Source organism: Larimichthys crocea, chromosome XXII, assembly GCF_000972845.2.
Source record: "Larimichthys crocea isolate SSNF chromosome XXII, L_crocea_2.0, whole genome shotgun sequence".
In the NCBI taxonomy this organism is placed as follows: Eukaryota; Metazoa; Chordata; class Actinopteri; family Sciaenidae; genus Larimichthys; species Larimichthys crocea.
In genome coordinates, this window is record NC_040032.1 from 2377204 (window position 1) to 2402492 (window position 25289).

General features: G+C 39.7%; 4 protein-coding genes across 7 annotated transcripts; 1 reads left to right on the top strand and 3 right to left on the bottom strand.

The window, feature by feature from the left end:
• Positions 1 to 100: 100 nt before the first annotated feature.
• Positions 101 to 4159, bottom strand: LOC104924588 (choline-phosphate cytidylyltransferase B-like). Its single transcript, XM_010737983.3, has 8 exons — positions 3869 to 4159; positions 2579 to 2678; positions 2147 to 2263; positions 1886 to 2037; positions 1710 to 1788; positions 1462 to 1604; positions 1191 to 1379; positions 101 to 529 (listed from the first exon to the last, which is right to left on the bottom strand). Exons 1-8 carry the CDS (start codon positions 3950 to 3952, stop codon positions 299 to 301), a joined length of 1095 nt encoding a protein of 364 aa, XP_010736285.2. The 5' UTR covers positions 3953 to 4159; the 3' UTR covers positions 101 to 298.
• Positions 4160 to 6397: 2238 nt separating this feature from the next.
• Positions 6398 to 11749, top strand: lipia (lipase, member Ia). 2 transcript variants are annotated; one of them, XM_010737981.3, is made up of 11 exons: positions 6398 to 6552; positions 7023 to 7109; positions 8085 to 8455; positions 8563 to 8671; positions 9053 to 9154; positions 9254 to 9343; positions 9465 to 9632; positions 9831 to 9920; positions 10633 to 10744; positions 10835 to 11008; positions 11097 to 11749. In XM_010737981.3, the coding sequence occupies exons 2-11, from the start codon at positions 7049 to 7051 to the stop codon at positions 11179 to 11181; spliced, it is 1362 nt and encodes a 453-aa protein (XP_010736283.2). In that variant the 5' UTR covers positions 6398 to 6552; positions 7023 to 7048; the 3' UTR covers positions 11182 to 11749. The 2 variants fall into 2 exon arrangements, with proteins under 2 accessions (XP_010736283.2, XP_010736284.2); XM_010737982.3 differs by lacking the exon at positions 6398 to 6552 and adding an exon at positions 6749 to 6905.
• A 36-nt stretch (positions 11750 to 11785) lies between these two features.
• On the bottom strand, positions 11786 to 14831 carry si:dkey-71d15.2 (SH3 domain-containing kinase-binding protein 1). Of its 2 annotated transcripts, none has more exons than XM_019253182.2 (7): positions 13711 to 13955; positions 13516 to 13587; positions 13372 to 13424; positions 12923 to 13033; positions 12621 to 12835; positions 12418 to 12481; positions 11786 to 12312 (listed from the first exon to the last, which is right to left on the bottom strand). In XM_019253182.2, exons 1-7 carry the CDS (start codon positions 13721 to 13723, stop codon positions 12274 to 12276), a joined length of 567 nt encoding a protein of 188 aa, XP_019108727.2. In that variant the 5' UTR covers positions 13724 to 13955; the 3' UTR covers positions 11786 to 12273. The 2 variants fall into 2 exon arrangements, with proteins under 2 accessions (XP_019108727.2, XP_010736281.3); XM_010737979.3 differs by lacking the exon at positions 13711 to 13955 and adding an exon at positions 13962 to 14831 and having other exon boundaries at positions 11789 to 12312.
• Positions 14832 to 14939: 108 nt separating this feature from the next.
• On the bottom strand, positions 14940 to 23330 carry LOC104924584 (serine/arginine repetitive matrix protein 1). Of its 2 annotated transcripts, none has more exons than XM_019253181.2 (10): positions 23223 to 23330; positions 21315 to 21376; positions 20463 to 21146; positions 19488 to 20120; positions 16680 to 16795; positions 16393 to 16504; positions 16185 to 16290; positions 15826 to 15897; positions 15574 to 15720; positions 14940 to 15459 (listed from the first exon to the last, which is right to left on the bottom strand). In XM_019253181.2, exons 2-9 carry the CDS (start codon positions 21353 to 21355, stop codon positions 15586 to 15588), a joined length of 1899 nt encoding a protein of 632 aa, XP_019108726.2. In that variant the 5' UTR covers positions 21356 to 21376; positions 23223 to 23330; the 3' UTR covers positions 14940 to 15459; positions 15574 to 15585. The 2 variants fall into 2 exon arrangements, with proteins under 2 accessions (XP_019108726.2, XP_010736280.2); XM_010737978.3 differs by having other exon boundaries at positions 14940 to 15464.
• Positions 23331 to 25289: the final 1959 nt, after the last annotated feature.

A 25289-nucleotide genomic window follows, 5' to 3' on the forward strand; every position in this document is an offset into this window, starting at 1 on the left:
AGTAATCTAATCATAACAAATAATAATGTGTCTTGTTATCCTGCCCTACTATGCGTATGTCCTCAGTAAGAGTAGAGTAACAAATGACAGGAGACAAAAGAAATCCAAGCAATATTTCAATGTTCTTTTCAGCAAAGGAACATCACGTACACTGTATGTTACACTTGAATAAACCAGTTTTTCTTTTTTATTTGTTCATCTTAATGAATAGCACCCTGAGATCTGTTATGTACGAGATTAATGCCAGATTAATCAAAGTCTGTAAGGCCAATAAATATGACCAAAACATGATGAGAGATTATTGTGCACTGCGTTTGGAGGAAGCTTTGCGACGAGAGCGTGACTCTCTTTTAGGTGAGGATGGAGAGGAAGGAGGGGAGAGAGAGGAGGGGGAGGCAGAGGCAGACGCTGGTGACGAGTCGGGAGAAACTGAACGTCTTCTGGTGGGACTGCTGCTGGGAGAGCCACGGGGTGAAGAGTAAGGTGACAGAGCCTGGAGCATACGGCCACTCCGCTCCTGGATCACATGCTGAACATAAACAGAGACAGAAGAGTTTTACTGTGGTGTCATGTTATGCTTACGATGGTTTCAGAAAATATTTCTGATTAAATGTTATCATTTTCTTGTGTTGAACTATGGATGACATTTTTGATGCTGAAGAAAACCTCTAAATGTGATGATTAGTCAGTGATGATGATGTTTTTTAAGCATATTTATGGATATGTCCCTGTACAGTGCACGTTGTGAGTATCCAGTCAGTTTCTATGTTTTACTTGATTATGAGTTGAGTTATGACCATGAGGCATGGTGTATGAGGAGAGCACCAAGTTATTTCTTTTTCTTCTTTCTACATAATGATCCACGCATGAAAGTTCTTTGATTCAAATACTTTTTTTCTATTCTCATGTCTATCTGAAGCTGGAGTGAGCAGCTGCTTTGCTTAGTTTAGTGTGAAGATTAAAAACTAAGGGAAATGGTTACCTTGCAGTTGAAACCACCTCTGTAGTTTACAGAACAACATGTAGTATAAATGTATATGTAAAAAGGGGCAATTTGAGTCGCCACTGGTTATGTTAAAACACACAAAAATTATTTTCTACATATTAATCAAAATAATATAAATACACAACAAAAGATTTTTATAGATTTTTTTGATAGATTTTTTAGATTAATGTAAAAGTAAACGTGCCCAGGCTCCTTCAGGTCCAAAAAGCTCCAGGAAGTTGCTAATGAATTCTCGTGACTTCTCCTCCCACTTGTGGATGAGGTCTTGACTCTTCTCCTCCACTCTGTAGACAAAGTGTTTGGACTTTTCCTCCACCGTACGGACGGTCTCTTTCATCTTGTCCACCTGGTTCTGGAGCCGGTATTTCTTCTCCTGTCAGTAAAATACAAATGAAGTGACCATCACGATTTGAGATAAAAAAAAAAAAAAATCAATTAAATATAATATCACAGACATTAATGAATCCAACGTTCAGTTCTCGAGCTGTGTAGCCTCTTTGCAGGTTGCGTCGAACGTAGATGTCATAATCTCGGACAATACGAGTGATCAGATCAGATGTGGAGATGCCCTCTGTCCTCTGAGTGGCCACAAACATCCCTGATGTAAAAACATAAATGATTAATTCATGTGATGTGAGAAATTACATAATTAAACTTCTGACGATGAACTGATGGGTACTTTTATAAACATTCATATCTTCACCTGCTTCCTTGATGTGTTTATAAACATCCTCTGATCCAGCAGAGGTGTATGGGATATCATCATGGGCCACGAAGTCAATCTGTGAGCAAAATATTACAGCGTTCACACAGATCGAACACCAGGCATTTTTGCTGTCGTCGCTGTATGACATTGTAAGAAGCTGTGTGACCTTTAACCTTATGTTTCTGAAGGAACTCTGTGGTAAGAGTCCAGGGAGCATCCCGCACCACCTCGTCAACATAGCGGCAGTGTCTCAGGGCATCATAGCGTTCATCCTCGGTCATCACTGTGTAGCCCTTAAACTTGTGGGTGAGTTCGTCACTGCAGACTAGGGACACAGAGACAGAGATTACCTGTCACACAGACATTGTTCAGACTAATCAAGAAGAATTTTGGTCCTTTAAAGGCCATTTTGAACCACCTGCAGGTTTTCATACCTCCTACTATAAGGTGTGTGTTGGGGAATACATTTTTGGCCTGCATCAGAGCCCGAGCGTGTCCCGAATGGAAAAGATCAAAGATTCCATCAGCGTAGACTCGCACAGGACGATGAGCTAGAAATATGATAAGAAATATGAAAACATGTTTTTCAATACCAGCATAACATTACAAAACCTCAAATTCTTTGTTTTGTTATTCATAAAGATTTGCTGAAATACTTTTATTCTTGTTAATTTTTTAAACAAATGGCGTGACATACTCCCAAATCAGTCAAATAACTAGCAATAAAACAACGTTGTACTGATATTCAAATCACTTTTTACAGTTGATGTCAGCTGATACCAGCATGCATGAGTTAGTAATCCTCCTACTAGTCTTCCCTTATTTCTTGCTGCCACTAGCTGTGTCTGGTGACCTGACTAGCTGACCTGGTGTGCCCCTCCGCGCTTGGGCAATGGTCAGCTTTTCATGAAGGATGTCTGATTCATAACCAGTCGTCTTGGCAAAAGCAGCTGGCTCCCGCAGAGCCTGAATGCAGAGACAAAGCAAAGAGACCAGATGAGAAAAAACACATGCTGAGTTTGATCAAACGATGCATTTTTCCAATTCAGCTCATCCATCTTCCAAACCACGTGTCCTGTTCAGGGTCTCAGCATGCCGCAGCAACTTTCAGATTTACCTAACGTGCATATATCCATGGGAGGAAAACAAACAGTGCAGGTACAGTAACAGTGTTACAGCAGAACTGCTGTTATAAGCTTTAATTGAATATACTGTAATTATGATCAAATATAGATAAGATTCGATAATATCTTCAAGACAGATGTGAATAATCTCAGCACTTTATAGTAATGAGCATCTCGTTATGTCATGGGCTTTTTATCTGTGCAGATAAATAAACGCAGCTTTATCTGCTGTGTTGTAAGTTGTACTTTGAACTCTTGAGTCTGCTCGAATGTCTGATGTTTCATGTTCTGTGTTAAACTATAATATTGTATAGTATTGCAGAAATTGTGTGTGAGTGCTAATAATTTCAGTTTGCTACCATGTTTATAATTTACAGTCAGTCATGATTTCTCACTTTACACCGTTGAGCAGGAACATACTTTTGCAAGCCTTCGTATTTTTCCATAATCAAGACATAAATGTTCGATGTTCTTGTCCAGCATGTGTTAAATCCTGATACATTTAGAGCAATAAAAACGGATTACAACAGAAGTGCTTCAAAATAAAAGGCTGTAACTAAACACAGTGAGAATATGCAGTATGAATATTTTTGTATGTGTCTGAAACATTCTACATCATTTTGCTGTCTTCAGCAGTGCTTTGCTCTACTACTGTTTGCTTTTCACAGCTGGGAGCGCTGACTGATTGTAGGTAATACACTGACTTTGGATAAGTATCTCATACAACCCCTCTTTAAAAAAAATCAGAACTATCCCTTTAAAACACGAGTCATAGTCACCTCATCGCCTCACCCAGCTTATCAGTTACCTCTCCACTCCCACACCAGAGAAGTTTCTAATCAAAACCACTTAAAAAAAAAAACACAATCTCATACATTGCACTTGTGTTCTCACATCCAGTGTCACCACAAAATAATGTCCAAAAGACAAAGGTTTGAAAAGAGAAGTGCAGAGTTTTCATATGATACGAAATATAGTGTAGTGAAGAATGGCCGTGGTGGCCATGTGTCATGTTGACAAAGGAGGATTTACCCTGCGGGGGCCTCCTTTTTGGCTTTGGGAGGCTGCCTGTTGCTGCTGCTGGTTGCTGCCTCGACCTCGTCTCCTTCCAGCCATCGTGGATGTTCTGCTTGCTCGCTTCTTGCTCCTCTCAGCCGGCCTAACTACTGCACATGGGGGATGTCTAAGCTCGTGTGTGTTTGTTAAGTGTACATCCCACCAACCTGCCTGACCCTGATGACGGAAGAATGTAACGATCAAAGTTCAAGACAGCCTGGTAAATGTATTCAGAAACGTAAATTGCACTTGTTATCAGTGCTTGTGAGGACTTTCTGTTTCTTCGTGTACACAGACACTTGTAGCAATAGGATGTTGTATGCAATGTTACACACATTAGCAAAGTATCTGCAAGTGAAAAATGCTTTTGTTTTAAAAGGATTCACACAAGAATAGAGGCTGCTGATAGTGTAACATTTTATGCTGATGGAACCTAAATAGAATCATACATAAAGTGAGTATGTGCTGACCCACCGTTATACTGGCAGCCTTTGGAACCAAACACATGTGTTCCAACATGTCACAGGGCTGTTGCCCAGCAGCCTTATGCTATTATGTAATAACTGTTGCCAATATAGTTTGGGTACAATGCTTCCTTTCTTACTGGCAGGGATTTTACGTGTGATGATAAGATATCACATTGGGCCACACCAACCCTGCCCAGTTGCTGTAACCACACTTCCAGAACCCGACCAACCCATTCAAATCTTTAAACACCTCTAACTTTGTAGTCCACTACTTGAATGTAGCTTTGATTTTTCTGTTGTATTTTTATTTACGAGTGCTATTTTTCTCTATCTTATGTACCTTGAGTTACTATAACAAGTACATTTTCCCCTATGTGCGATGAATCAATGAAGTCTATCTTATCTTAAAAAAAATCTAACTTAAATATACATTTACCTCTTCAATTAATATAAATTATGATAACTTTAATGCAGACTGAGTAACACAATGCTGTCTAGCAATCTAATATATCCAATACAAATCCAATACAGAATATGGGCTGTTTTTGTTTTATGTAATGATCATTATGTGGCGATATAGCAGTGATAGGCAGACATAAGTGCATCATAGAACATAAATGTTTGTTTATTTATTGGCAGTGTATTTAACTGATTATTAATTTAGGTTAACCTTTATGATACATCTTTTCCATTTTATTCCATCATTTTTTTTGGTTGAATCATTGCCTCATGCAGCCGATTGGCTCATTAAATAATTCTGTGCTGCCAGTTTTCTTTCAAAGAAAATGTTTATTAAAATGAAGAAATGTCAGTTGAACCTGCAGGCGTGGGCAGTAATGGATTACATGTTATGTAATCCGGATACAAACAGAGGTGTATTCTGTTACAGTTACAAGAAAAAAAGATGTAATCAGATTACTGGTGCTTTTAGTCAAAAATGGGAACTATTATCATGACAACAATTTTAAAATATCTGTCTCAAGTGAAACCATGGCTAATCTCCTCACTGCTGCAGGTTGACCAAACAATATGAATTATACACACAAGTACTGTCAACACATTTACACAAAAGTTACCTGTAACCGTTATCCTCACCAGGGTCATGGTGGGGCTGGAGCCTATCAGCTGACTTTGGGTGAGAGGCAGGGTACACCATGGACAAGTCGCCAGCCTATCACAGGGCACATAGATACAAACAACCATTCACACTCACATCCACACCAATTAACCTGTTAAGTGCATGTCTTTGGACTGTGGGAGGAAGCCGGAGTACCCGGAGAAAACCCATGCGGACACGAGGAGAACATGCAAACTCCACACACCAGGACAGTGTACCACAGTGCCAATTATATTCAGTGTTGAACACAGGAAACACATGTCATAAAACACTTTGTTATAATATTTATGTATAAATGTAAGAACTGTTAGCCACACTAGCTGCTAAAAATACCGTAGTTAGTTCAAACTGAAATATCTAAAACGTGACTTGACATTCATGGTCCCCAGGGGATGCAGCTTATTGACTTTTCTTCTGACACCACATGACTGTGCCAGGTGACCCCCCACAGTCCAGATGGTTTGTAACACAGCTCCATCTGGGAAGTCTTCAATGGAAAATGTTTGGGAAAGGGGCAGGCATTTTCAAAAAAAATATAGACGAGGTGATTGGATGAATCAACTGTGTATCACCATCTGACATGGGCAGATTTTAACTAAAAATAAATCTGATCAATGAAAGATTAAACATAGTTAAACCTCTCCTGTTGAGAAAAATTCCAAAGCTCTGAAAAGTTTATGACATTGCCCAAACAGGTTGTGCACATTATACTGTAGTCCATCCACTTTCACTCTGATTTCCTGCATATGAATACGAATTGGTTCAATAACAGAAACTAGGTTGTTTGTGCAAATCCAAGTCAAGTTCAGTGGAAATGAATAAAACAGACATAACCGGTTCAGGAGTGACTTCAAAGGAATGTTTCACCTGTGAACACAATGACCTGGGGCAAGGGGTGTGGTTATCTCGGTGAGAACATGCGGGGCGGGAGGATTGAGAATGAGGACTGCTTTGGTATTCCTCCTCTCACTTCCTGAACGCTGCCTAAATATGTGGAGCTGCAAACACAGGACAACGTGCAACATTCTGAACCTTTCACACAGGAACTGAGCAGAAAACAATATCCCACAGCAAAGGTAAGACACTAAAAACAATGAAGACACAATATACTTTCTCACTGTTGGCAGATTGGTTAAGGTTAAACCTAAGGCAGACACTGAACAATAACATGAGGACTCTACTGTAGCAGAAGAACTTAGTCGACCAGATTTCTGCAGATTTCAGTTTCGCTTACAAACACAATGTCATTGGTTGACATGAATAACATGTAATAACAAGTGGGTGGAGGCAGAAACAGATTGTCAGTCTTCAAGTTACCCATATGACCATAACCATGACCAGTTTCAGTGGATAAGTAACTGATCTCTTTGCTTTGCTTCGGACCAGTGAGATTTTCATCATTGTTATTCAGTGTCAAAGAAACTGAAGGGTTAGGACAGCTTCCTTCTTTTGTTGTGTCAGCCGTGTTATGTACTATATTATGTTTTTTTTTTTTTTGTCTGACTAGTGTAGTTTTATGGTCTCACTGTGATATGTGTCCTTACAGATCATTTACGCGAGCTGGTGTAAAGTATGTTCCTGTGGCACTACTATCTGGCACTACAGCTGCTGATAACTATTCAAATATACAAAGGTAAACGCAGAAAGATATGCTGAAATGTGAATATGCTGTCTGTAAACACACATACACACATACACACACCCACACAGACACAGTTTTGGTAGCAGGTATAGCAAGTGTACTGAGAAAAAAAAGACAGTTGAGCAACAGTTGAGAAACTAATATTTAAACATCCGTCACTGTGAAGACAAAGGCACTATTGACAAGGCTCTCAGCTGACAGACTGTATATGTATACATCTATGTTTAATGTCACTGATAGCAGCTGATGACATTTCATAAATGTGATGCTATAAATCTACCATCTAAGCAGAACATGAAATTCACTGTGTGAATATGCTTGTTCATTTGTATTTTTTTTTTATTCGGCGATGAAAACTCTGTGTGTGATGTTTACAAAATGTAAAGAAGAGAGCAAGAGGGAAAAATCGATCTAGGTGTGACGGCCAGTTCAGATCAAAATCATCATCTTGTTGTAAACACAACCTCATTCTCTTCTATAACTCTTAGTAGAAACAGAAATAAGTGTTTGTTTTTTAATGTCTTAACTATAATTCCCTTTTTTCTCAATTGTCAAGTAGTAGAAGTTTCTGTTGCCTAATGATCAGATTGTTTAATATTACGAAATGAAGTGAAACACCATAGTCTGTCTTGCGTATCATTGTTTTCATTTTCATTGTCACTGTTTTCATACTTACTGGTTGTCATGACTACAACTTCTGCCAGTGTAAGACTTAGTCAACCTTTCTCATGATTTGTCTTTCTAGTTGTAGACAGCTTTAACCTAGTATTTTTATAATACTCCCACACTTAGTCTTGTGTGCATTATGTCACTGATGATGGCAGAAAAGTTGGATGATGAATATTCAAAGGTTTCCAAAGAACTTTCTTGAGCAATGCTTGTTAAAAATAGTCATCTTTTTTGTCATCCTCTACTAACCACACCTTTCTGTTCCTCCCTTTTTTTCCCCCTCGCCCTTACTCTCAGCTCAGGGATGTGACGAATTTACAGATCTAGGTCTCAGTCATGCAATCATTGGAACCAGCCTCAAAATTAGGCTGCTGCTGTACACCAGGGATAATGTCACCTGTGGCACCCTGATGTCCCACACCAACCTGCACGCCCACCCCCAGTTTAACCTGTCCAGACCAACCACATTCATTATTCATGGGTATCGGCCCACTGGATCCCCACCAATGTGGTTACAGAACATCACGGAGATGGTGCTGGCCAGAGAAGATGTTAACATCATAGTAGTTGACTGGAACTATGGAGCTGCTAATGTGAATTATTTTAAGGCAGTGGAGAACACACACAAGGCAGCTGACAACCTCACTGCTTTTATTAAGAAGATGCAGGTAGGAGATGTATCCAACACCTCTCTGTGACCACCTCTGCTGTTTTTGGATAGAAATTCCATACTGACTGTGTTGTGTGTAACAATGTTAATGACTGATCTTTTCAGGAACACGGCTCCTCTCTGAGCTCCATCCACATGATCGGAGTCAGCCTCGGTGCTCATATATCAGGCTTTGTAGGTGCCAACCTGAATGGGTCTATTGGAAGAATTACAGGTAAGAGTTTGACATGAATTCAAGTAATTAGATCATTAACAATAATAATTATATAACATTGACACTTAAATAAACTTTTATCGCTAAAATTCAGTAACTAATGATACAGAGTTTGGCCAATGTGATTGAGTGTATGAAGCATTTTGGTCATGGCTGAGGTGCAGTAACATATCACAGTTCAAGTTTTGCCAAAGAGTCACCATTAGGCGTTAGATAAATACAAAAATAAATCTCTCTGTGTAAGAAATTTAATAAAAGATCATTGAGACAAAAAGTCAAAGTCTTTCAAATAAGATGAACATTTCAGTCTGCCCAATAGTTTTTCTTGTTATTGTTGTATTGGGGAATAAACGTGAAGCTCTACTGATGTGATGTTTGCAGCTCTGGATCCTGCTGGGCCACAGTTTACTGGCACGTCTAAAGAGGACAGACTGGACCCCACAAATGCCCAGTTTGTGGATGTCCTGCACACGGACATGGACGGTCAGTAAAACTGAAATACTTCATAGACATTGTTTTAAATTTGGGGAGGATTTGTGTGTGTAAAATTCAGTTATTGTCATGTGCTGACTATGTTTACAGCCCTGGGCTTCAGAGAACCTTTAGGTCACATTGATTTCTATGCCAATGGAGGAGCAGACCAACCTGGCTGCCCAAGGACCATCCTTTCTGGTAAGGTCTTTAAAATGATACGAAAAATGTGTATAATACCACTATCAAATTGCTGGTGGTTTATCTTAGTGAATGAGAACTGGAACTGTTTGGTAACAGTCCCCTTTCTGTCCCCTTACAGGAACAAAATATTTTAAATGCGACCACCAGAGATCAGTGTTTCTCTACCTTGACTCTGTGAATCAAACTTGCACTCATAAGGCCTTCCCCTGCTCCTCTTACAAAGAGTTTCTAGATGGGAAGTGTTTGAACTGCGACTCATTTGGTTCTGCTGGATGTCCTGTCTTTGGTTGGTACTTTAATTATCTCGTAGTAATAAAGAACATACATTGCTTCAGTTTTCACTTCAAAGACTTTTGTCAAGCTGATGGACAGTTATGAAATTTCATTTTCAATTTCATTTTCATTTTTAGTTGTCAAAAGAAAAAAAAAAAAGAAGAATCGAACAATGCAGTTAATATGATGTTGTTGTTTCACTCAAATCCAGGTTATGATATCACAAAGTGGAGAGATGTCCTGCTGAAACTTGGCCAAACAAAAACGTTCTTCACCACAAATTCCGTTTCTCCATTCTGCAGTAAGTAACCGAAAACTACAAATCATAATCAGAAACACACAGTGAGACGCTTTAATTCCAATGTGAATTATAAATTCCCCTAATGTGGAATGTAGACATGTATTAGTAATATCTAAAAAAAATATGAAAGAGAGCTTCTACCCCTTAGATGGTTAAAAATGCAAATGTTTAAGACTTGTCTATGGTCAGTGGATTCAAAGAAAAAAGAAAATACAACCAATTCAACCTGTTAAGTGCATGTCAGGAAGCCAGAGTACCGGCGAAGCCTCTTGCTGTGAGGTGACAGTGCTAACGCTGACTTCATGTACTAACACAAAGAGGGAAACAGACATTAGATGTATGTATCTCAGTCTGATGAAGCCTCATATTCGCTTCAGGTGAATTTTGGAATGCATTTTTTGCCCAAAACAGCCACTTGCATTGAAAATGCATTATTTATTACTTATATGAAGAAGAGGGATGATTACACTAACCAATTCAAGGCTGCAGTGATTTTCTCAAATAACTACTGCACTATGGTAAATCTTGGGGAGCACATATTCACTGAATGCACATGTGGATGAATGACGTGTATAAAATAAGACAAAAATTCAAAATGAATTCCAACTTCGTCTGATTTATATTTCATTCATGAGGATGATTTGAGCCAGTATCATTTCATTTCAACATATTATACTAGTATTTGAACAAATATGTGAATGTCCTCTCTCAGTGACAGGCTACACGGTGGATGTGGTCATATGGAATAAAGATGAGCGCTGGGGATACATTACTGTTAAACTTCATGGTGATGATGGTAAAGAAGCAGTGGCAACCATTGACCAGTAAGTTATTTATTTGTCATATTGCCCCATGACTTCTCTTTGTTCGTCTGTTATTCATCTCTCAGTAATGTGTTTCTTTTTTCTTATCAGCAAAGCTTTGAAGTTTAAGAGCTACACAGAAACCAAGTTGTTTGCCCAGTTTGACAAAGATATCCAGTTGGTGAAAAAAGTCTCCTTTAAATTCTCCACTGGGAACGCGTTCAAGCCCAAATATAAGCTCCGTGTTCTCCGACTCCGTCTAACACATCTGGAGGGAAAGAAGAGGTACGCAGACTCTTACAATTTAAACTATTTGACTCATCGTTTTTACTTTCCCTTAGATTTAAAATAATATTGTCTTCGTCCCTCACAGGCCTCTCTGTCGCTATGATGTCATTCTTGAGGAGGGCAAAGAGGTCACCTTCAGGCCCATCCCCTGTGAAGAATCCAACTTCTGAGACCAAATTAGATTTCACCACTCGTGCTGGAAGAGATTCAGCTGACTCTTCAGTTCCTCTGGTGGTTTACACTGCGACAACAGCATAATGGCAGCATTGTGATCATTTGTGACCTAAAAATGATATGTGATATATTATGTGTTCTGTTTATATGAGAATCTATTTTGTTGTTTTTTTAAAGAAAAGTTTTACATTTCACTTGTAAAAAATGTAAGAAGATTTCATTTTTTATTGATGCATTTTGGAAATGAATTAATCGCAAACACTGTGATGATGAAGACATTTGAGATGAATCTCCGTAATGTGACTACAACAACAACATTGAGGCTGGTGTTAAAAGAACAGTGGATGTTTATATTCTTCTTGTCTTCTCTCAGTTCTGAAAATGACAACAGTGATGTCAGTTTTAGCCAAGTTCGCAGTTTAGTAAGACTATTCCAGATGTATTATTTTGTAGAGTCCTAAATGAATGATTTGAAACATAGATTTTTTTTACATAACTGTATTTATTTGTATGTATATATATATATATATAAATCCTTATTATCAGTTAAATCTGTCAAATCTATCAATGATGGCCAACATTTTAATGAGTTTAAAATTAACAATCGACAGCTTGGTCAGTCATTTTTTCCATACCATGTAACAAACTGAAAAATACACCTGCACAAACAAACAATAGCTGAGCCCCCATGGCTGCAGGTTAATGGCTAAAGAAAAAATAAAATGAATCCAACATCTCCAAAACATCTTAATAACATTCATAATAAATCAAACCTCGGAACATTGAAACACTTAAGAAAACATTAGAAACCACCTCAGGATGAGTTCATCTACAGAAATACATAAAACAAACTGAATGTATAACATGGCTGCCCACTGGTCAACAGATAGTCCTCTCAGTGTAAGTGTGCTCCCACTGTGCCTCACCTTTGCACTTCCAACAGTGACTCAGTCCACTTGGCCAGCACATTTGGCAGTCCAACAAAATAAGTATATAAAGTGTAAGAAAAATCTAATAATATGATAACTTGAGCATGAATGATTTATCAGAGATGTGTACATCTTGTCAAATTAGGATCTCTACTCCACTCATTTATACATGTGCTTCTTCATACGTTGAATCTCCATCTGAAACAGAGCAGTCAAAGCATCAGTCTAATATTCTTACCTTGAAGTCATTTGCTCAGTTTAAAAACTGTTATATTATTATTTCAAATAGAACTCATGCCACACCTGTAAAGTCAAGCGAATCCTTTTCTCCTCATCAAGCTCATTCATCAGCAGTTTAATTTCTTTGCTGGAACACAAAATAATTGCTAAATTAGTGCAGCAAAAGACTCTCGTGATTTAAAGTATAACAGAGGCAGTGAGGCGGGGATGTCACCTGCTAGGTTGTACAAACATGTTTAACAGAGAACACATTAACAAAGCCATACTTGTGCTGACTCTTTATTTGATCAAACTGGTCCCTCAGGTCTCTCAGCTCTGTCTGCAGTTGTTCCAGGTTCGGTCGAGTGTGTTTAGCTGGATCTCTGCTGTGCTGGGGGTCGAGGTCAGGGCCTGATGGCAGTTTTGGGTGCAGCACGGCAGAGAGAGCCTTTGGTAGGAGATGGGAGAAGGACTGCGCGGGCACACTTTGGGGGACTGCGGCCTGTGGAGATCCAACATGACTTGGCTGACAACACAACAAAAGTGTGAGATATTCATTTGAATTTGAAGCGTTTTCCTTCACACTTACAGGCACGGCGGACTCATTTTGACTTGTTTCCTGACCGTTTCCTTCAAGTGTTAAAGAGTTTAGCTCTTCCTGCTGGTTTTCTTTTCTTTCCTCCTCCATCATGAGCGTTACCTGTAAGTTTGTTTGAGACATTTAAAGGATACTTTATCCATTGTAAGGATGGAAAAAGTCAACATTTGTTGGTGTCTCCTAAGACGTGGCATTTAAGTCAGTAAATTTCAGAAAATCTAACTTTTATTTCTCTCTTTTAACCTTTCAAGTAAGGAGTTTAAGTAGATATCTTTTGCTGCTCTCCGTGTTGGTATGAGGCAGCTTAGACAAGTTAAATTTATCCCAAGGTCAGATGGGACACAAACAGATCCAACCACACACTCTTTTTCAAACAGTAGTAGTACACGTAATTCTATTATAAAGAGTGCATACTTCCCAGAGTCTGAAGCATGAGCTACCTGCTCATTCAGCTTCTCCGCAATTGACACGATTGAATCAAACTCTTCTGTCTCTTTGAAAGAAATGGAGAATGAATAGTAGTAATAGTGGTATTTTGAATTACGATGCGACAGACAACAGACGGCAATAGCTGCAAGGCTTACCGGGGATGAGGACTGAGCTATAGCTGCCCATCACAACAGAAAGGCATACAGACAGACAGAAAAATCTGTCATCTACAAATGACAGATTGGAGCAAATTAGTAGAGGAGAAATCAACAAGAACAGGCTCAGTGCAGTCTCACGTCATGCCATTAAGGAACTGAAAAAAAAACAGTAATTATATGTTTAATTATTACCTGTGCCTGTCATAACACAACAGCTATTTCAGCTTGTAGACTGAGATAATTCCTTATCAAAGCGAGGAGCTAAACTTGGCTGGTACAGTAGAAGCAGCTGTCTCTCATGCCACAGCAGTGAACAAATGAGCAACACATGCCAGAACCGACACACAGAAAGGATCACAGTGACAGATCATACAGCCAGAAGAAAACAGAATAAAGCAATAACATTAATGTCAGTTACAGTCAAGGATCTGGTGCACTCTCACCTTGTTTGGTCGGCGTCACTGGTGAGATACAGCAGCATCTGTGGTAACACGACACCGTCCATTGTAACCCGCAGTATGTTGTGATGAAGAGCGATACTGTCTATGTTTAGCAGGGGCAAAGAGGAGCTCCACTCTGCTCACAAATATCACCGGGGGCAGAGGCGTGGGAGTCACAGAGTGAAGGGCGAGTGTCGTGTTTACAAGAGCTAAACTGGAGTGCGGTTATACAAGAACTGATGTTCAGACTGGGCAGGAAGGCTGATGATTTGGATCTATTGTGAAAACTCAGTAACAGTTTGGATAGAGTACTTAAAGTCTGTGTAAAGCCAACACAATAAAATGCATTAAAAATATTGGAAAATAGTTGCTGAAAACATGTGAAAAGACTTCAAACGATATATTACTAAAATGTGGAGTTGGAGGTTAAAACAGTTTTCATCCAGGATTTTTTGGGGCGGTCCTTAAAGGGTGGCTCAATGACACACTGAAGCCACCCTGAGTGGAGAGAGAAATTCATCTCTCTGTTTCAAAGTTAGTCATTTTCTGAACTCATCTGACATGTTTTAGTTGCTTCAAATTATGGTATTATTTAGCCTTGGAGATCAGTTGTATTATACCCTGATAACATGATCAGGGTTTTTTTTTTTTTAATCTCAGCTCGAATTTAAGAGTCTTACATACAAACAGGAGGTATGGGGTTAAAAAGAAGTGAAATTCAGAAAAGATGCTAATGAATGTTTGAAGTCAAGATTAACTTCTGGTTTCACACTCAAGTCTAAAAAAAACTCCGAATCATTTAAATGATCTTCTTGGAGTCATGGAATAAATCTTTAAAATAAATTACAAAAAAATAAATAAATAAAACAGAGATGGCATGATCATGTTAAACATACTGAATTATAGGTTCAGAATTCCTAAAAACGAGTATTTTTGATGAAATGATTCTGTCCTTTGACCAATCAAAAACACCTCACGAGAGCTTGTTAAGTCCAGTTTTATTTCAAGTCTCAAACAACAAACTAAACAGGATTATACAAGTAGTTGCGCCATTCGACAAGCAGCGGGTTCTAATCAAAATCCTCATGTGATAAGTCTTTACAAAAAAAAAAAAAAAAAAAAAAGATATATTAAAGTAAACATTTTATGGACTTAAAATCAAATGCTGTTGCAACGACAAAAAAAATTTAAAAAAGAAAAAAGAAAAGAAAGACTGCCAAGATTACAAGCAGTGAAAAAACAAAACAAAAAAAACAAACAAACAAACAAAAAAAAGGACAGCATAATTTAAGATCATGTTACAATGTCCAAATATAAAAAAAAAAAAGCACTGCAGTACTTCAAAAAGGTACGACTGAACACTTGTAGTAGAGAACAAAGTTAAGCAACAGCACTTTCACGATATATAGGCAGGTTGGGACTGTAGTGAAAGGAGTTTGTGCAGTACACCCAGCAGCAAACATCTGGAGATTTTTCAGTCTGTGTCTGCAGAATGCAAGGCCTGTGCTGAGATCAAGAGAACACAACAATAAATTAACCATTGCTTTGTTGTGATAGTCATGATGAAGAAATTGCCATTTTGTCCCATAACAGTCAAACCATGTGGATAACTTACCAGAGAATATCTCTAGCGTGGCTGGTTGGGTCCTCGGTTGTACGGGGGACGCTGGCGCATCACTCTCATGGTGCGGTATTTGGACATGATGCTATGAGTTTTTCTGAACACCGGTCTCTTTGGAAAGGGACGTGGCACTAAGCTCTCCTGATTAAACACAAGAAATACAAATATTAGTTATTGTGAAAGCAGAGACAATTATTTAACATTTCAAAAGGGGAACAAAGCGATTCCTGAAAAGGGTATGCATACCATGAGCGGTCTTCTAACATTTCCAGACAGATCAGGGGCCATATTCCTCGGACCACCAGTGAACCTTGGTCTCTGTAAAACAATGGTGAAGTCTGAGTACAGAAAACATGCTTCCAAAACAAGCAACAACTGACACAGTACATATTTCAACTCTGATCATATGGCTCCAATTTTTGAGAGCAATAAGTGAGTGTTAAGCTTTCTGCCGCCCAAAAAATATGTCACGACTCAGCAGCAAACCTCTTCTGACAGCACGTCTTATTTACTCTATTTGCATTTGTATTTATATGAATTGCCAGATAGAAATGAACAAGCTCAGTCGTGCACAGTCTTTCTTGGGCTGTACATGTTTCCCTCACCTGCATAGGTCCGGGTCCGGGTCCAGGTCCAGGTCTGGGTCCTGGTCCTGGTCTTCTGAATGGCCTCCAAGGCCTGTGGTTGTCCTGCATCATATTATTAAATGGCCTGAAAAAAACATAATAAAAAGAAGATCAGAAAGAGGACATAGTGCACAAAAATATCAAACTGCACTTCTAAAGATTAGAACCTTCTTTCTCAGACTTGTACCTGAACATCCTCTTATCCAAATAGTCCCGTTTTCGGTCTTCGGGTGATGATCTGGAGTCATTCATCCTTGACAGTCTGCTGTTTGCTGCAGTATCATCATCTGAACAGTGTTCTACAAAAAAAAAAAAGGGAGAAGATGTAATAATCTTTATAGCTGAAGCTTTAAAATGTCTAAATAAACATTTTAAAAAACATACAGAAAAATAAAGTGATCTAAAATGATAGATACTGGCTCCTGGACTGCCATTACAATACAAAGGTGACAAAAAAAAAAATAATCCACTTACCGGTCTTTGGTTTTGGACTATAAGCTTTCGGAGACGAGTCGTCCTTTGAGGAGGTGCTCGGCCCAGGTGGCCAGTGGGACAAGACTACCAGGTCACGTTTCTCTATGGGAGAAGATCTGCCGAAAGATGAGTGAGGGGAGAGTGTTAATCAGCATTCCTATCCAAACTTTATGTGAGGCTCATCATAGCCTGGATACATTAACACATCGTTTAAAATATCAGGGTTTAAAGAAATACATTTACCCAGTCAATGTAGCAATGCAATATAAAGCAGTAATGAACAGCAGTGTGTAGCAGGCAGACAAATGATCAGAAAGCTCACATATGGGTACTTACAAAAACCATGGAATGTCCATGCTTCTTTACTCCTATTTTGTACCCTGATTCAATCTGAGCTCTCTTCATTTACTCAGTAATTGTTAGATGGGCAAATCTTGGAGAACTTTAGATAGATATCGGTCTAGATCACATCACCAAATCTTCTCTCATCCCTCTCTCAGAAGCACGGGTTTTGTTCTTCAGTTATCTTCAATCAATCTTTCAAATGGTTTCACAAGGTGCACATCAGAGAGCAGATGGAGATTTGAATCTTGGAGACAGTAGTGCTGAAGTGAATGGCTTAACATGACAAAGTTGGTGATTACGTCAGCTTAACAGCTTCCACAGCTCAACAGTAGTTTTGAGAGATGATCCAGTGTGCCTGTCTATGAGGTCCACGTTCCAAGGAAAGTTACTTCAAAGATTTACAGTGCCCACAAGATCTCCCGCTCTTCCTAAAATCTGGGACAGGAATTTAATAGAGATGATCGTCTGATTGGTTTTAAACAGTCGAGGAGCTAGCACAGTCCTCCCTTTTCTTCTTAGTATGGTAGTTTGAAGTTGAAGTGGAATTAAGGAGAACCGATTGAGAACATCTTTTGTCCATCACACGTTCAATGGCTTCAATGTTGACATGCACAGGTTTGGGTAAGACATTTTTTGTACCACGGAGTTTGGTTGCATTAGCCTTTTTAAGCAACTACTGAATATTCTGATCTCCTCAGGTTGACGATACACGTCTACATTTAGGTCACACGTCAGATTAGATATCGGGATAACGGACCACAGCACACGCTGACGGTGGATCCAGCCAAAATGCATTCACATGGATAATGTTATGTTAAGACCAAACTGATCTTGCTTCGGTCCCCAAGTAGTATCAAGTTGGAAGTTTGACCACTGATGCAATCTCTTTTCACCTTGTTTTGTCTAGTTTAAATCCATTATCTATCTTGTTTCATTGTTTTTGTCTTGTCCATTTTAGAGTTTGATGTGGTTTTCTCGGGCACTTCATACACTATCTATTCCAGCCATTTAAAATGGCACATTGGGGCATGTTTCAGTGCCTGCATTGTAGTTATGAATAAAATAGAGGTGGCCGTATTGCAGCTCTATGGTTGCAGATTCAACTCCTGTAGAAGTTGACGTTATCATCCTTGATGCATGTCTTTTAAGAGAATTCTCCAACTTTGACATTCTTGATGCTCGATGAAATTTGAATATGTTCTTGTGACTGATGATTAGCAAAAAAAAATTCCAGTGCTCAGATACATTGTGCGGACTGAAAGTAGTAGCAGTTCGACTCCTCTTTGTTCTTTGGGAATGAAGCTCCATTTACACGGTTTCACACTTCAAGTGTTGCAGAGTTGTGCATTTGTTTTGATAATCCAATCCCTCTGGCATTCGTTCGTTCACTTCCGTTCACAATTTCCACTTCCAGATTCCACTTCTGTGTATATGAATTGGGCATTATTCCAGGTCCGGTCTGATGAAAGCATGAAGATACAAATTCCTGAATACAGGGACTGGTGTGCTGTCAAAAGTCAAAAGAATTGCTTGGACTTTAACTTCTTTTAAATGTTGTTTAAAGTCTAACTACTTTAGAACTTTATAATAAAAAAAATATAGGTAATTTAATGTGCCTAAACAATGGAGTCATGAATAGAAAAAATTATTTCTGTAAAAAAGTCAACTAACTGATGGTGGCTAGTAGTGTCCTCCTGCTGCAGAAATCTCACTCTTCTCCGTTTTATGGCGTCCGTCAAAAATAGTCGCCGACATCCATCTTGACAGTCATTACACTCACAGTAAAACAAGTGTCACGGCACAGTTTTTGGAAATCCCATGAGATAAACATGCCACTTGACTTGTAACTTTGCTGCCTGCTGTTTTAGGTCGTGCTCTGGACGGTCACCATTCAACACTGGATGTTCATTTGATACATCGCTTTTCCCCAAGGATAGAGTATGCCGATGTGTTGCCAACAATTTCATGGGGTCATGTGAGGTGCAGTCCTCTTCATGTCCTCATTTCACTTATAGAAACACTTCATGTAACTTCAGCTTCCTATCAAGGACGATGGGGTCTTCCTACATGGTGCAGAGCACCTTCATAAGCTTTCAATGCCAAAAAAAACAAGGAATTCTTCAACAGCACAGATAAACTATTTTTTCCGTACTCCTCATCAAGGGCGTTAAACATATTTGTCAGGTTTTAAAAGTCTGCCTTGACTGATATTGTGCATAACTTAGATACGTTCTCTTCAGCCCGCTTCATAGGAAGATATTTTGAAAAATTGGCAGCACGCAGACATGGACGGATTTGAAAACTTTTTCATGAACTGAATCAGTGTTTTCACATTTAGCTCATCACGACATCTCCATTTTCCACAGCTGGCACCCCCTTCACATAGAGACATTCTTTCTTGACCTCCTAATCATCATCATCATCATCAAGCCCCTGCGAACAGTTAGAAGGAAAATACCGTACCTGTGAGTGTTTAAGGACCGGCGAGACTCCACCTGTTCTTTGCTTGTATCAGAGTCTCTTGAAGACTTGCTGGTACTGCTTTCTTCTCTTGAGGGTGACTGTTCTGAACTCCTTGATTCCAGCTTTTTCAGGGGAGATGAATTTGACTGGAAGCGTTTCTTCCTGATAGCGAGAACAGAGCTGATATTTCCCCGTGATGCAGGGTCGCCCAGGCGAGGCCTGGGTTTTACAGATGGGGGTATTCTCAGTCTCATGAGAGACTCCGCTTGGACTTGTCCACTCCTCGCCTGGTAAGGTTTATCCCTAAAAGACATAGGTTTACCACCAAATGGCCTGGGAATACTGAGCAGCTGGGGTCTCCCTCTCCTGGGGTGTTTTGGATTGCCAAGCTCCAGTGAATGGTCTGAGGAGGGCATGCTGATCTCGGATATCCTCCTCTTGTGGGGTCCTGCCACTTGCCTCTCCTGTGGGCTCCTGTGGTAGGAGGATGAAGGTGATGGACCTCCCTTCCATGAGGGGGATCTGAAAGAGGGCAGGTGAAGGACATCTTGTGCCCTCTCTCTACTGTGGGATCTGCTGGCCTGCCTCTCTCCTGGGCCACGCTGCCGCCTGGAGTCTTGCTCAGATGACCACCTGCATATCCATCAAACAATAGAGAAATCATTACAATGATAGATCCATTGCCATGTTAAGTGGGAGGCGGAACTTTTAACTTTTATCTCAATGTGGCCCCTTCATAATGCCATGACAGAATGAAACAGGTAGGAGAAGTAAAGCAATTACAGATGTAACACTCCTCTCAATGGCAGGAGAAACCACATTTACATCAGACCCACATTAATCCCCTCTAACAAATAAGAGCTGGGGCAGAGTAGAGGTAATCATTACGACCCCTGTGACTGGGAGGACTGGGCCAGCTTCAGGCCTCCTCTTTAATAATTTTACCCAGCTGGGATTGCTGCTTCACTCCTGTACCTCTCTGGCATCGAGCCTCTCCCATGCATCTCTCTGGGGCCCCCAGAGGGTCCGTGTTCTCCATTTTGTGGATGAGAGAACGATCCAGCCTCATTCCAGCATTTCATGCCATGACCCGAGTGCTCATAGGGCCTTTCTCTGGGGCTGAAATTCCCTCGAGGTTCACGACTCCGTTGCTCCTGATGCTGAAAACCTGGCTGCCTTTTATGGCCCCTGAAAGACCCCCGATAGGGTGGTGCTGAGCCTGGCCTCCTGTCAGCTGGGTGGTTGTGAAACTGTCTTGGGGAGGGTGATCTGTGACCTGAAGGGTGGCCATGGAAAGGTGGACCTCTATGATTCTGGGATCCTTGCGCAGGACTGCGAGAAGATGACTGATGTTGGACATGGGGGGGGCGGTTTGGTCTAGATGGTGAAGACCTCCTCTGGCTGTGGTGTGATTCCATTTTGGGAGGATATGATTGAAAGTTATCATGATTCGGGGACCTCCTATGATTGAAACGTGGCTCTCTCTGCTCTCCCATTAGGGGGACTCTTCTGACAATAGGGGGTCGTCCTCTACCTCTGGAGTCTCTCCAGTGAAAAGGGGCCTTTCCTGGGCAGTCGCCCTGTACATCTCTACGATTCTTTGAGTTTGGGTTGTAATTGCCTTCATGTGGACCAATACCATGACCATCTCCATAAGGTCTAATGAAGGACAAGAAAAAGCAGAAGTTGGTGGATTAGAACACATAATGCCCATTTGATAATATTATCAGTTTGCCAGCTTAAAACATGTATCAGTACCAATAACAAAAGATTTTGGTGTTATGTTCAACAATCATGAACATAACACCAAAGTATGTGAGATATTACCTTGGCTTCAGACGTGGTGGTCCAAAATGTGGCCGGACCATCTTTAGAAGGAAATGAATAATCTAAAGGACAAAAAATAAATAAATAAATAAATAAATAGAGATAGATGAGCTGTCTCTTCCTCCATATTTTACAGTGGGAACCACACATGCAGATACCATTCAAATTTCCACTGGTCTAATATCCATTCTTTTGGTTTCTTATTGGTCTCCCTCAGTAGTGGTTTCTATGCAGTAACCATTAAGACTTGATTGAAGGTGTCAGCTACTTGAACACTGAAGCATTTATATGGACTCTAATCTGAGGTGCTGTTAATTGTAACTAATGAACAGCAGAGGTAACTCTTGATCTTCATTTCAATGGGCGATACTTATGAGAGCCAGTTTCTTTAGAGTGTTTGATGGTTTTATGATTGCATTTACGACACATTGTTGATGAATAAAGTAATAATGGACTGATGTTTCCCTTTGTCTAGTTAAGTGGGCCTTGTCATAACATGGATTACTACAGGAGTTGAATAGAGCCATTTATCTTCTGCCCACACTACCTCCGAACAACAACTGATGGTCTCAAATGCAATAAAGAGGTGAGAAATTCCACCCACTAATCAACTTCTGACAAGACACAGCTGCTGGTTAAATAGTCCGGGTGAGCAAGCTCATAAAGCTGACTGAGAAAAAGAGTGTGCAAAGCGGTCATCCGAACAAAAGGATCTAATATAAATGATATAAAAACAGCCCCCCAACCCACACACACTTCCATGTGTGATTTCTGAGTCTTCTCTCTTTAGAAAAAGAGTAATTACTTTATTTATTTAGATAAATTCTGTTTTGTTTGTGGTTGAGTTCGAAATGGTTTATATGTATGATTTCTAAAATGCACACATCATACAGGTAAATAAAACATTGAATTTATGACAACAAAATAAAAATATAAATATTTCCCTCACGTTTTCTTAGATATTCTGTGACTCAGAGAAAGCCTGATGGAGTTGACAACATTCAAGTTCTCAGCTGCAAAAACATATTTAAAAAAAATAAAAATAAAAACAGCCAAGAATTTAAAACATTTCCTCAGCTTTACTGAAAATAATAATCCTCAAGAATGGGCAATCAAGTCAGATCAAATCTGCTCCCCGCACATGGAGCGTTTCTGTCCTCAGTGTTGTGCAAACCTGAGATCGAAACTGCCACCTTAAAATAACAGCAGGTACTCGTCGGTGTCTGAGTTAATCTACAGTCCAGCACACAGAGGACACGAGATAAGAGAAAAACACGTCCCCGCATGCTCACGCTACTTGGATCAACTTCTCCTGACGCATGTGACGACAGATTTAGTCCGGCCGCAGATTATCACACGCTGAGATAATTCAATAAACTGTGCGGCCTTGTTTTTGTTTATAATCGTATGCAGTATTGAGACAGCTGATTTATAACCAAATAAGATTACATGACATGGTATTATTTACGCAGTAACATAAGTGAGCTGGCTGAAGGTTGGACACGATCCTGGAGTCGTCACTAAATCCTGGAGGACGATCGTGCTTCCATGTTTGGTACTAGCGGCTGGTTGGCTGAAAAAACGAAGCGGCTCGGTCATTAGATTCTTCCTGAGGGGGAAAACAAACCCTACACCAGGTGGAAAGCCTGGCACTGACGCGAAGACGTGAAGTAAAACAGCACAATGGATCCTCGGCCTCGTTTATATTTAGACACGCAAACGAGTCGAGCTAGCTCTACTAGCGCTGAGTTTGCTAAGGCCAAGTTAGCCGGCCTGGATATACAGCTGCTTTAAACACCTCTCAGAAAATGACAATCACAAAACGTAACACATGAATCATCAAAACAATTAAATAAACCACAAAATCACGACTTAACGACGAATAAGTGTCATTTAACGACCGCTTACCGAACACCGTCGACGCCGTCAATTAGCCGAGTGCGACACAGACGAGCTGCTCGCTCTTACTCACTCGGCGCCCGGCCCTCGCCCCTCAAGAGTTTAGACACAGGACACCGAAGCTGGAGCGCCACCTACTGCCCCGGAGGGCAATGTCATAAAATGCAATGCAATGCAACAAAATAAGGTATAAAACTATAAGCTCTATCAAAAAGGAAAGTCTTAAAATATGATTCATAAAATCAAATGATGTTACTGTTGCGCTTGTGAATTACAACAGACTCAGGATATAACATATTTAAAGAAAAAGGAGAATGGTTTTATTTTGAAAGAATAAAGGAAATGCTGCTTGGAAACAGTGTGGAAAAGTATCAAGGGTGTTATTCTCTGTTCTCTAATACAAATATATTTTCATATATCCCAAAGATTACAACATACACACATTCCATTCAATGGTATTACACATAAAACACTTCTATTATTTTCTATATGTTTACTAACTATTAAATTCCGTCCCAGTCCAGTTTGTTGTTGAGGTGAACACCCAGATATTTGTATGCTCCCACCATCTCGATATTCAATCCCTTGATGTTCACTGGTGTGGTCTGAGGCGTCTTCCTGAAGTTAACCACCATCTCCTTTGTTGATAGTCCACGCAGCCAGGTAGTGGTCAGCTCCAGCCACTTCTAGTTTCCCCCTCAGCAGTGATGGCTGTATTGTGTTGGAAGCACCAGTTAAAAAAAAAAAACAAAAAAAAAACATGACCCTCACAGTGCTCCCAATGTTTTCCAGGCATGAGAGGAATCTTCCTCTTCTTCCCCTCCCTCTTCTCTGTGTTTGGGTTTTTACAGTGACAGCAGCTGGCATCCTTTTAGTTGCATTACTGGCTTCCTCTGGTCTTTATTCATCCACTGTTTCCTACTCTATAACAAATCATACCACTTCCTCCTGTGTCACATTTCCTGCATGAGAAGAACACATGCTCTATTGTCTCCTTTTCTATTCCCCTATTCTTAATCTGCTCATAATTACCTGTTGTTTACATTATTTCTTACCCTTCCTACTTTATTTTGTTCATCTAAGTGTCTTCCTTTTGTCTCTTACACTGTTTTGTTATTTTCCTCCAAACTATTCTTTCCCCCTCAGATTTTAAAAGTTTAAAATTAATTTCCACGTACGTTACAGAGGTTATTGTAAAAATAATCTAGTGACATAAATAAGGTATATAAATAATATTACATACAGAACTACAACTAAACAATGCGTGTGTGTTTTGTTTCTTTGCACATCTCATTCTTCACCTCACTCATCGTTGTGAACTTTCCCTCAGATGAATGCAAACAAATTCAAACAAAGAGACCGAATTACCAGTTTTACATTTTATTGTTTCAGGTAACATTGTTATGACCATGCTAACCATGCACAATGTCTACAGTAATTACATAATTTAAAGAATTAAGCTGACTTCTCTGAGATATGGCTCTGAGCACACTTGAATTCAAAGTCATTTCTGTATACTCATTTGCTTTTCCTTTAAATCAATCACCTTTCCAAATTGTAGCATTTCAGCCAGCAGTGTTACAAAATATACAGCGAATCCTAGATGGCTACATCACTTAAGTCAATTACAAAGGCCTCTGTCAGGCTACCTATTGTCTGAGGAAAACAAATCTTAATGACACTTTATGCATGATATGACATTGTGTGCATACTGCTGGCTTAATTGTTTGCAGCATGGTGAAGATGATGAGGTTCATCAAGTCACAGGCAACAATCCAAGCCAAAGGAAAAGGATAAACATTCACTAAACATGACACTAAAATACAGCAGTCGATCAGTCACTCATAAGACATGGCTACTGAAATTACATTTATAAATGACAGAAAATTAAAAAAACTGCAATTATTTGTCATTTTTCTGAATTACTCAAGAAGATAAAGGAGACCAGCAGATAATTCCTACACAGCACCACAAGGTACAGCATGATGGAGAAGGAGAAAACAGCATCTTTATAGCTACAATGGACACTTGATTCTTGCACCAGTGCACTTCAGTCATCAATAGCTAAAAATCTAT

Bases quoted from the DNA above. Each gene is read 5' to 3' on its own strand.
- si:dkey-71d15.2 (XM_019253182.2), bottom strand. The intron at 13,034-13,371 runs GTAGCTCATGCT...ACAAACTTACAG, and splicing joins CGGAGAAGCTGAATGAGCAG to GTAACGCTCATGATGGAGGA. The intron at 12,836-12,922 runs GTAAGTGTGAAG...GGATCTCCACAG, and splicing joins AAAATGAGTCCGCCGTGCCT to GCCGCAGTCCCCCAAAGTGT.
- lipia (XM_010737981.3), top strand. From the start codon at position 7,049: ATGTTCCTGTGGCACTACTATCTGGCACTACAGCTGCTGATAACTATT. The intron at 8,456-8,562 runs GTAGGAGATGTA...TGATCTTTTCAG, and splicing joins CTTTTATTAAGAAGATGCAG to GAACACGGCTCCTCTCTGAG. The intron at 8,672-9,052 runs GTAAGAGTTTGA...TGATGTTTGCAG, and splicing joins GTCTATTGGAAGAATTACAG to CTCTGGATCCTGCTGGGCCA.
- LOC104924588 (XM_010737983.3), bottom strand. From the start codon at position 3,952: ATGGCTGGAAGGAGACGAGGTCGAGGCAGCAACCAGCAGCAGCAACAG. The intron at 2,679-3,868 runs GTAAATCCTCCT...CTCTGCATTCAG, and splicing joins AAAAAGGAGGCCCCCGCAGG to GCTCTGCGGGAGCCAGCTGC. The intron at 2,038-2,146 runs GTATGAAAACCT...CTGTGTCCCTAG, and splicing joins CACACACCTTATAGTAGGAG to TCTGCAGTGACGAACTCACC.
- LOC104924584 (XM_019253181.2), bottom strand. From the start codon at position 21,355: ATGGTCCGGCCACATTTTGGACCACCACGTCTGAAGCCAAG. The intron at 16,291-16,392 runs GTACAAGTCTGA...TGTTTTTTTCAG, and splicing joins TTGGATAAGAGGATGTTCAG to GCCATTTAATAATATGATGC. The intron at 15,898-16,184 runs GTGAGGGAAACA...ATTGTTTTACAG, and splicing joins CCGGACCCGGACCTATGCAG to AGACCAAGGTTCACTGGTGG.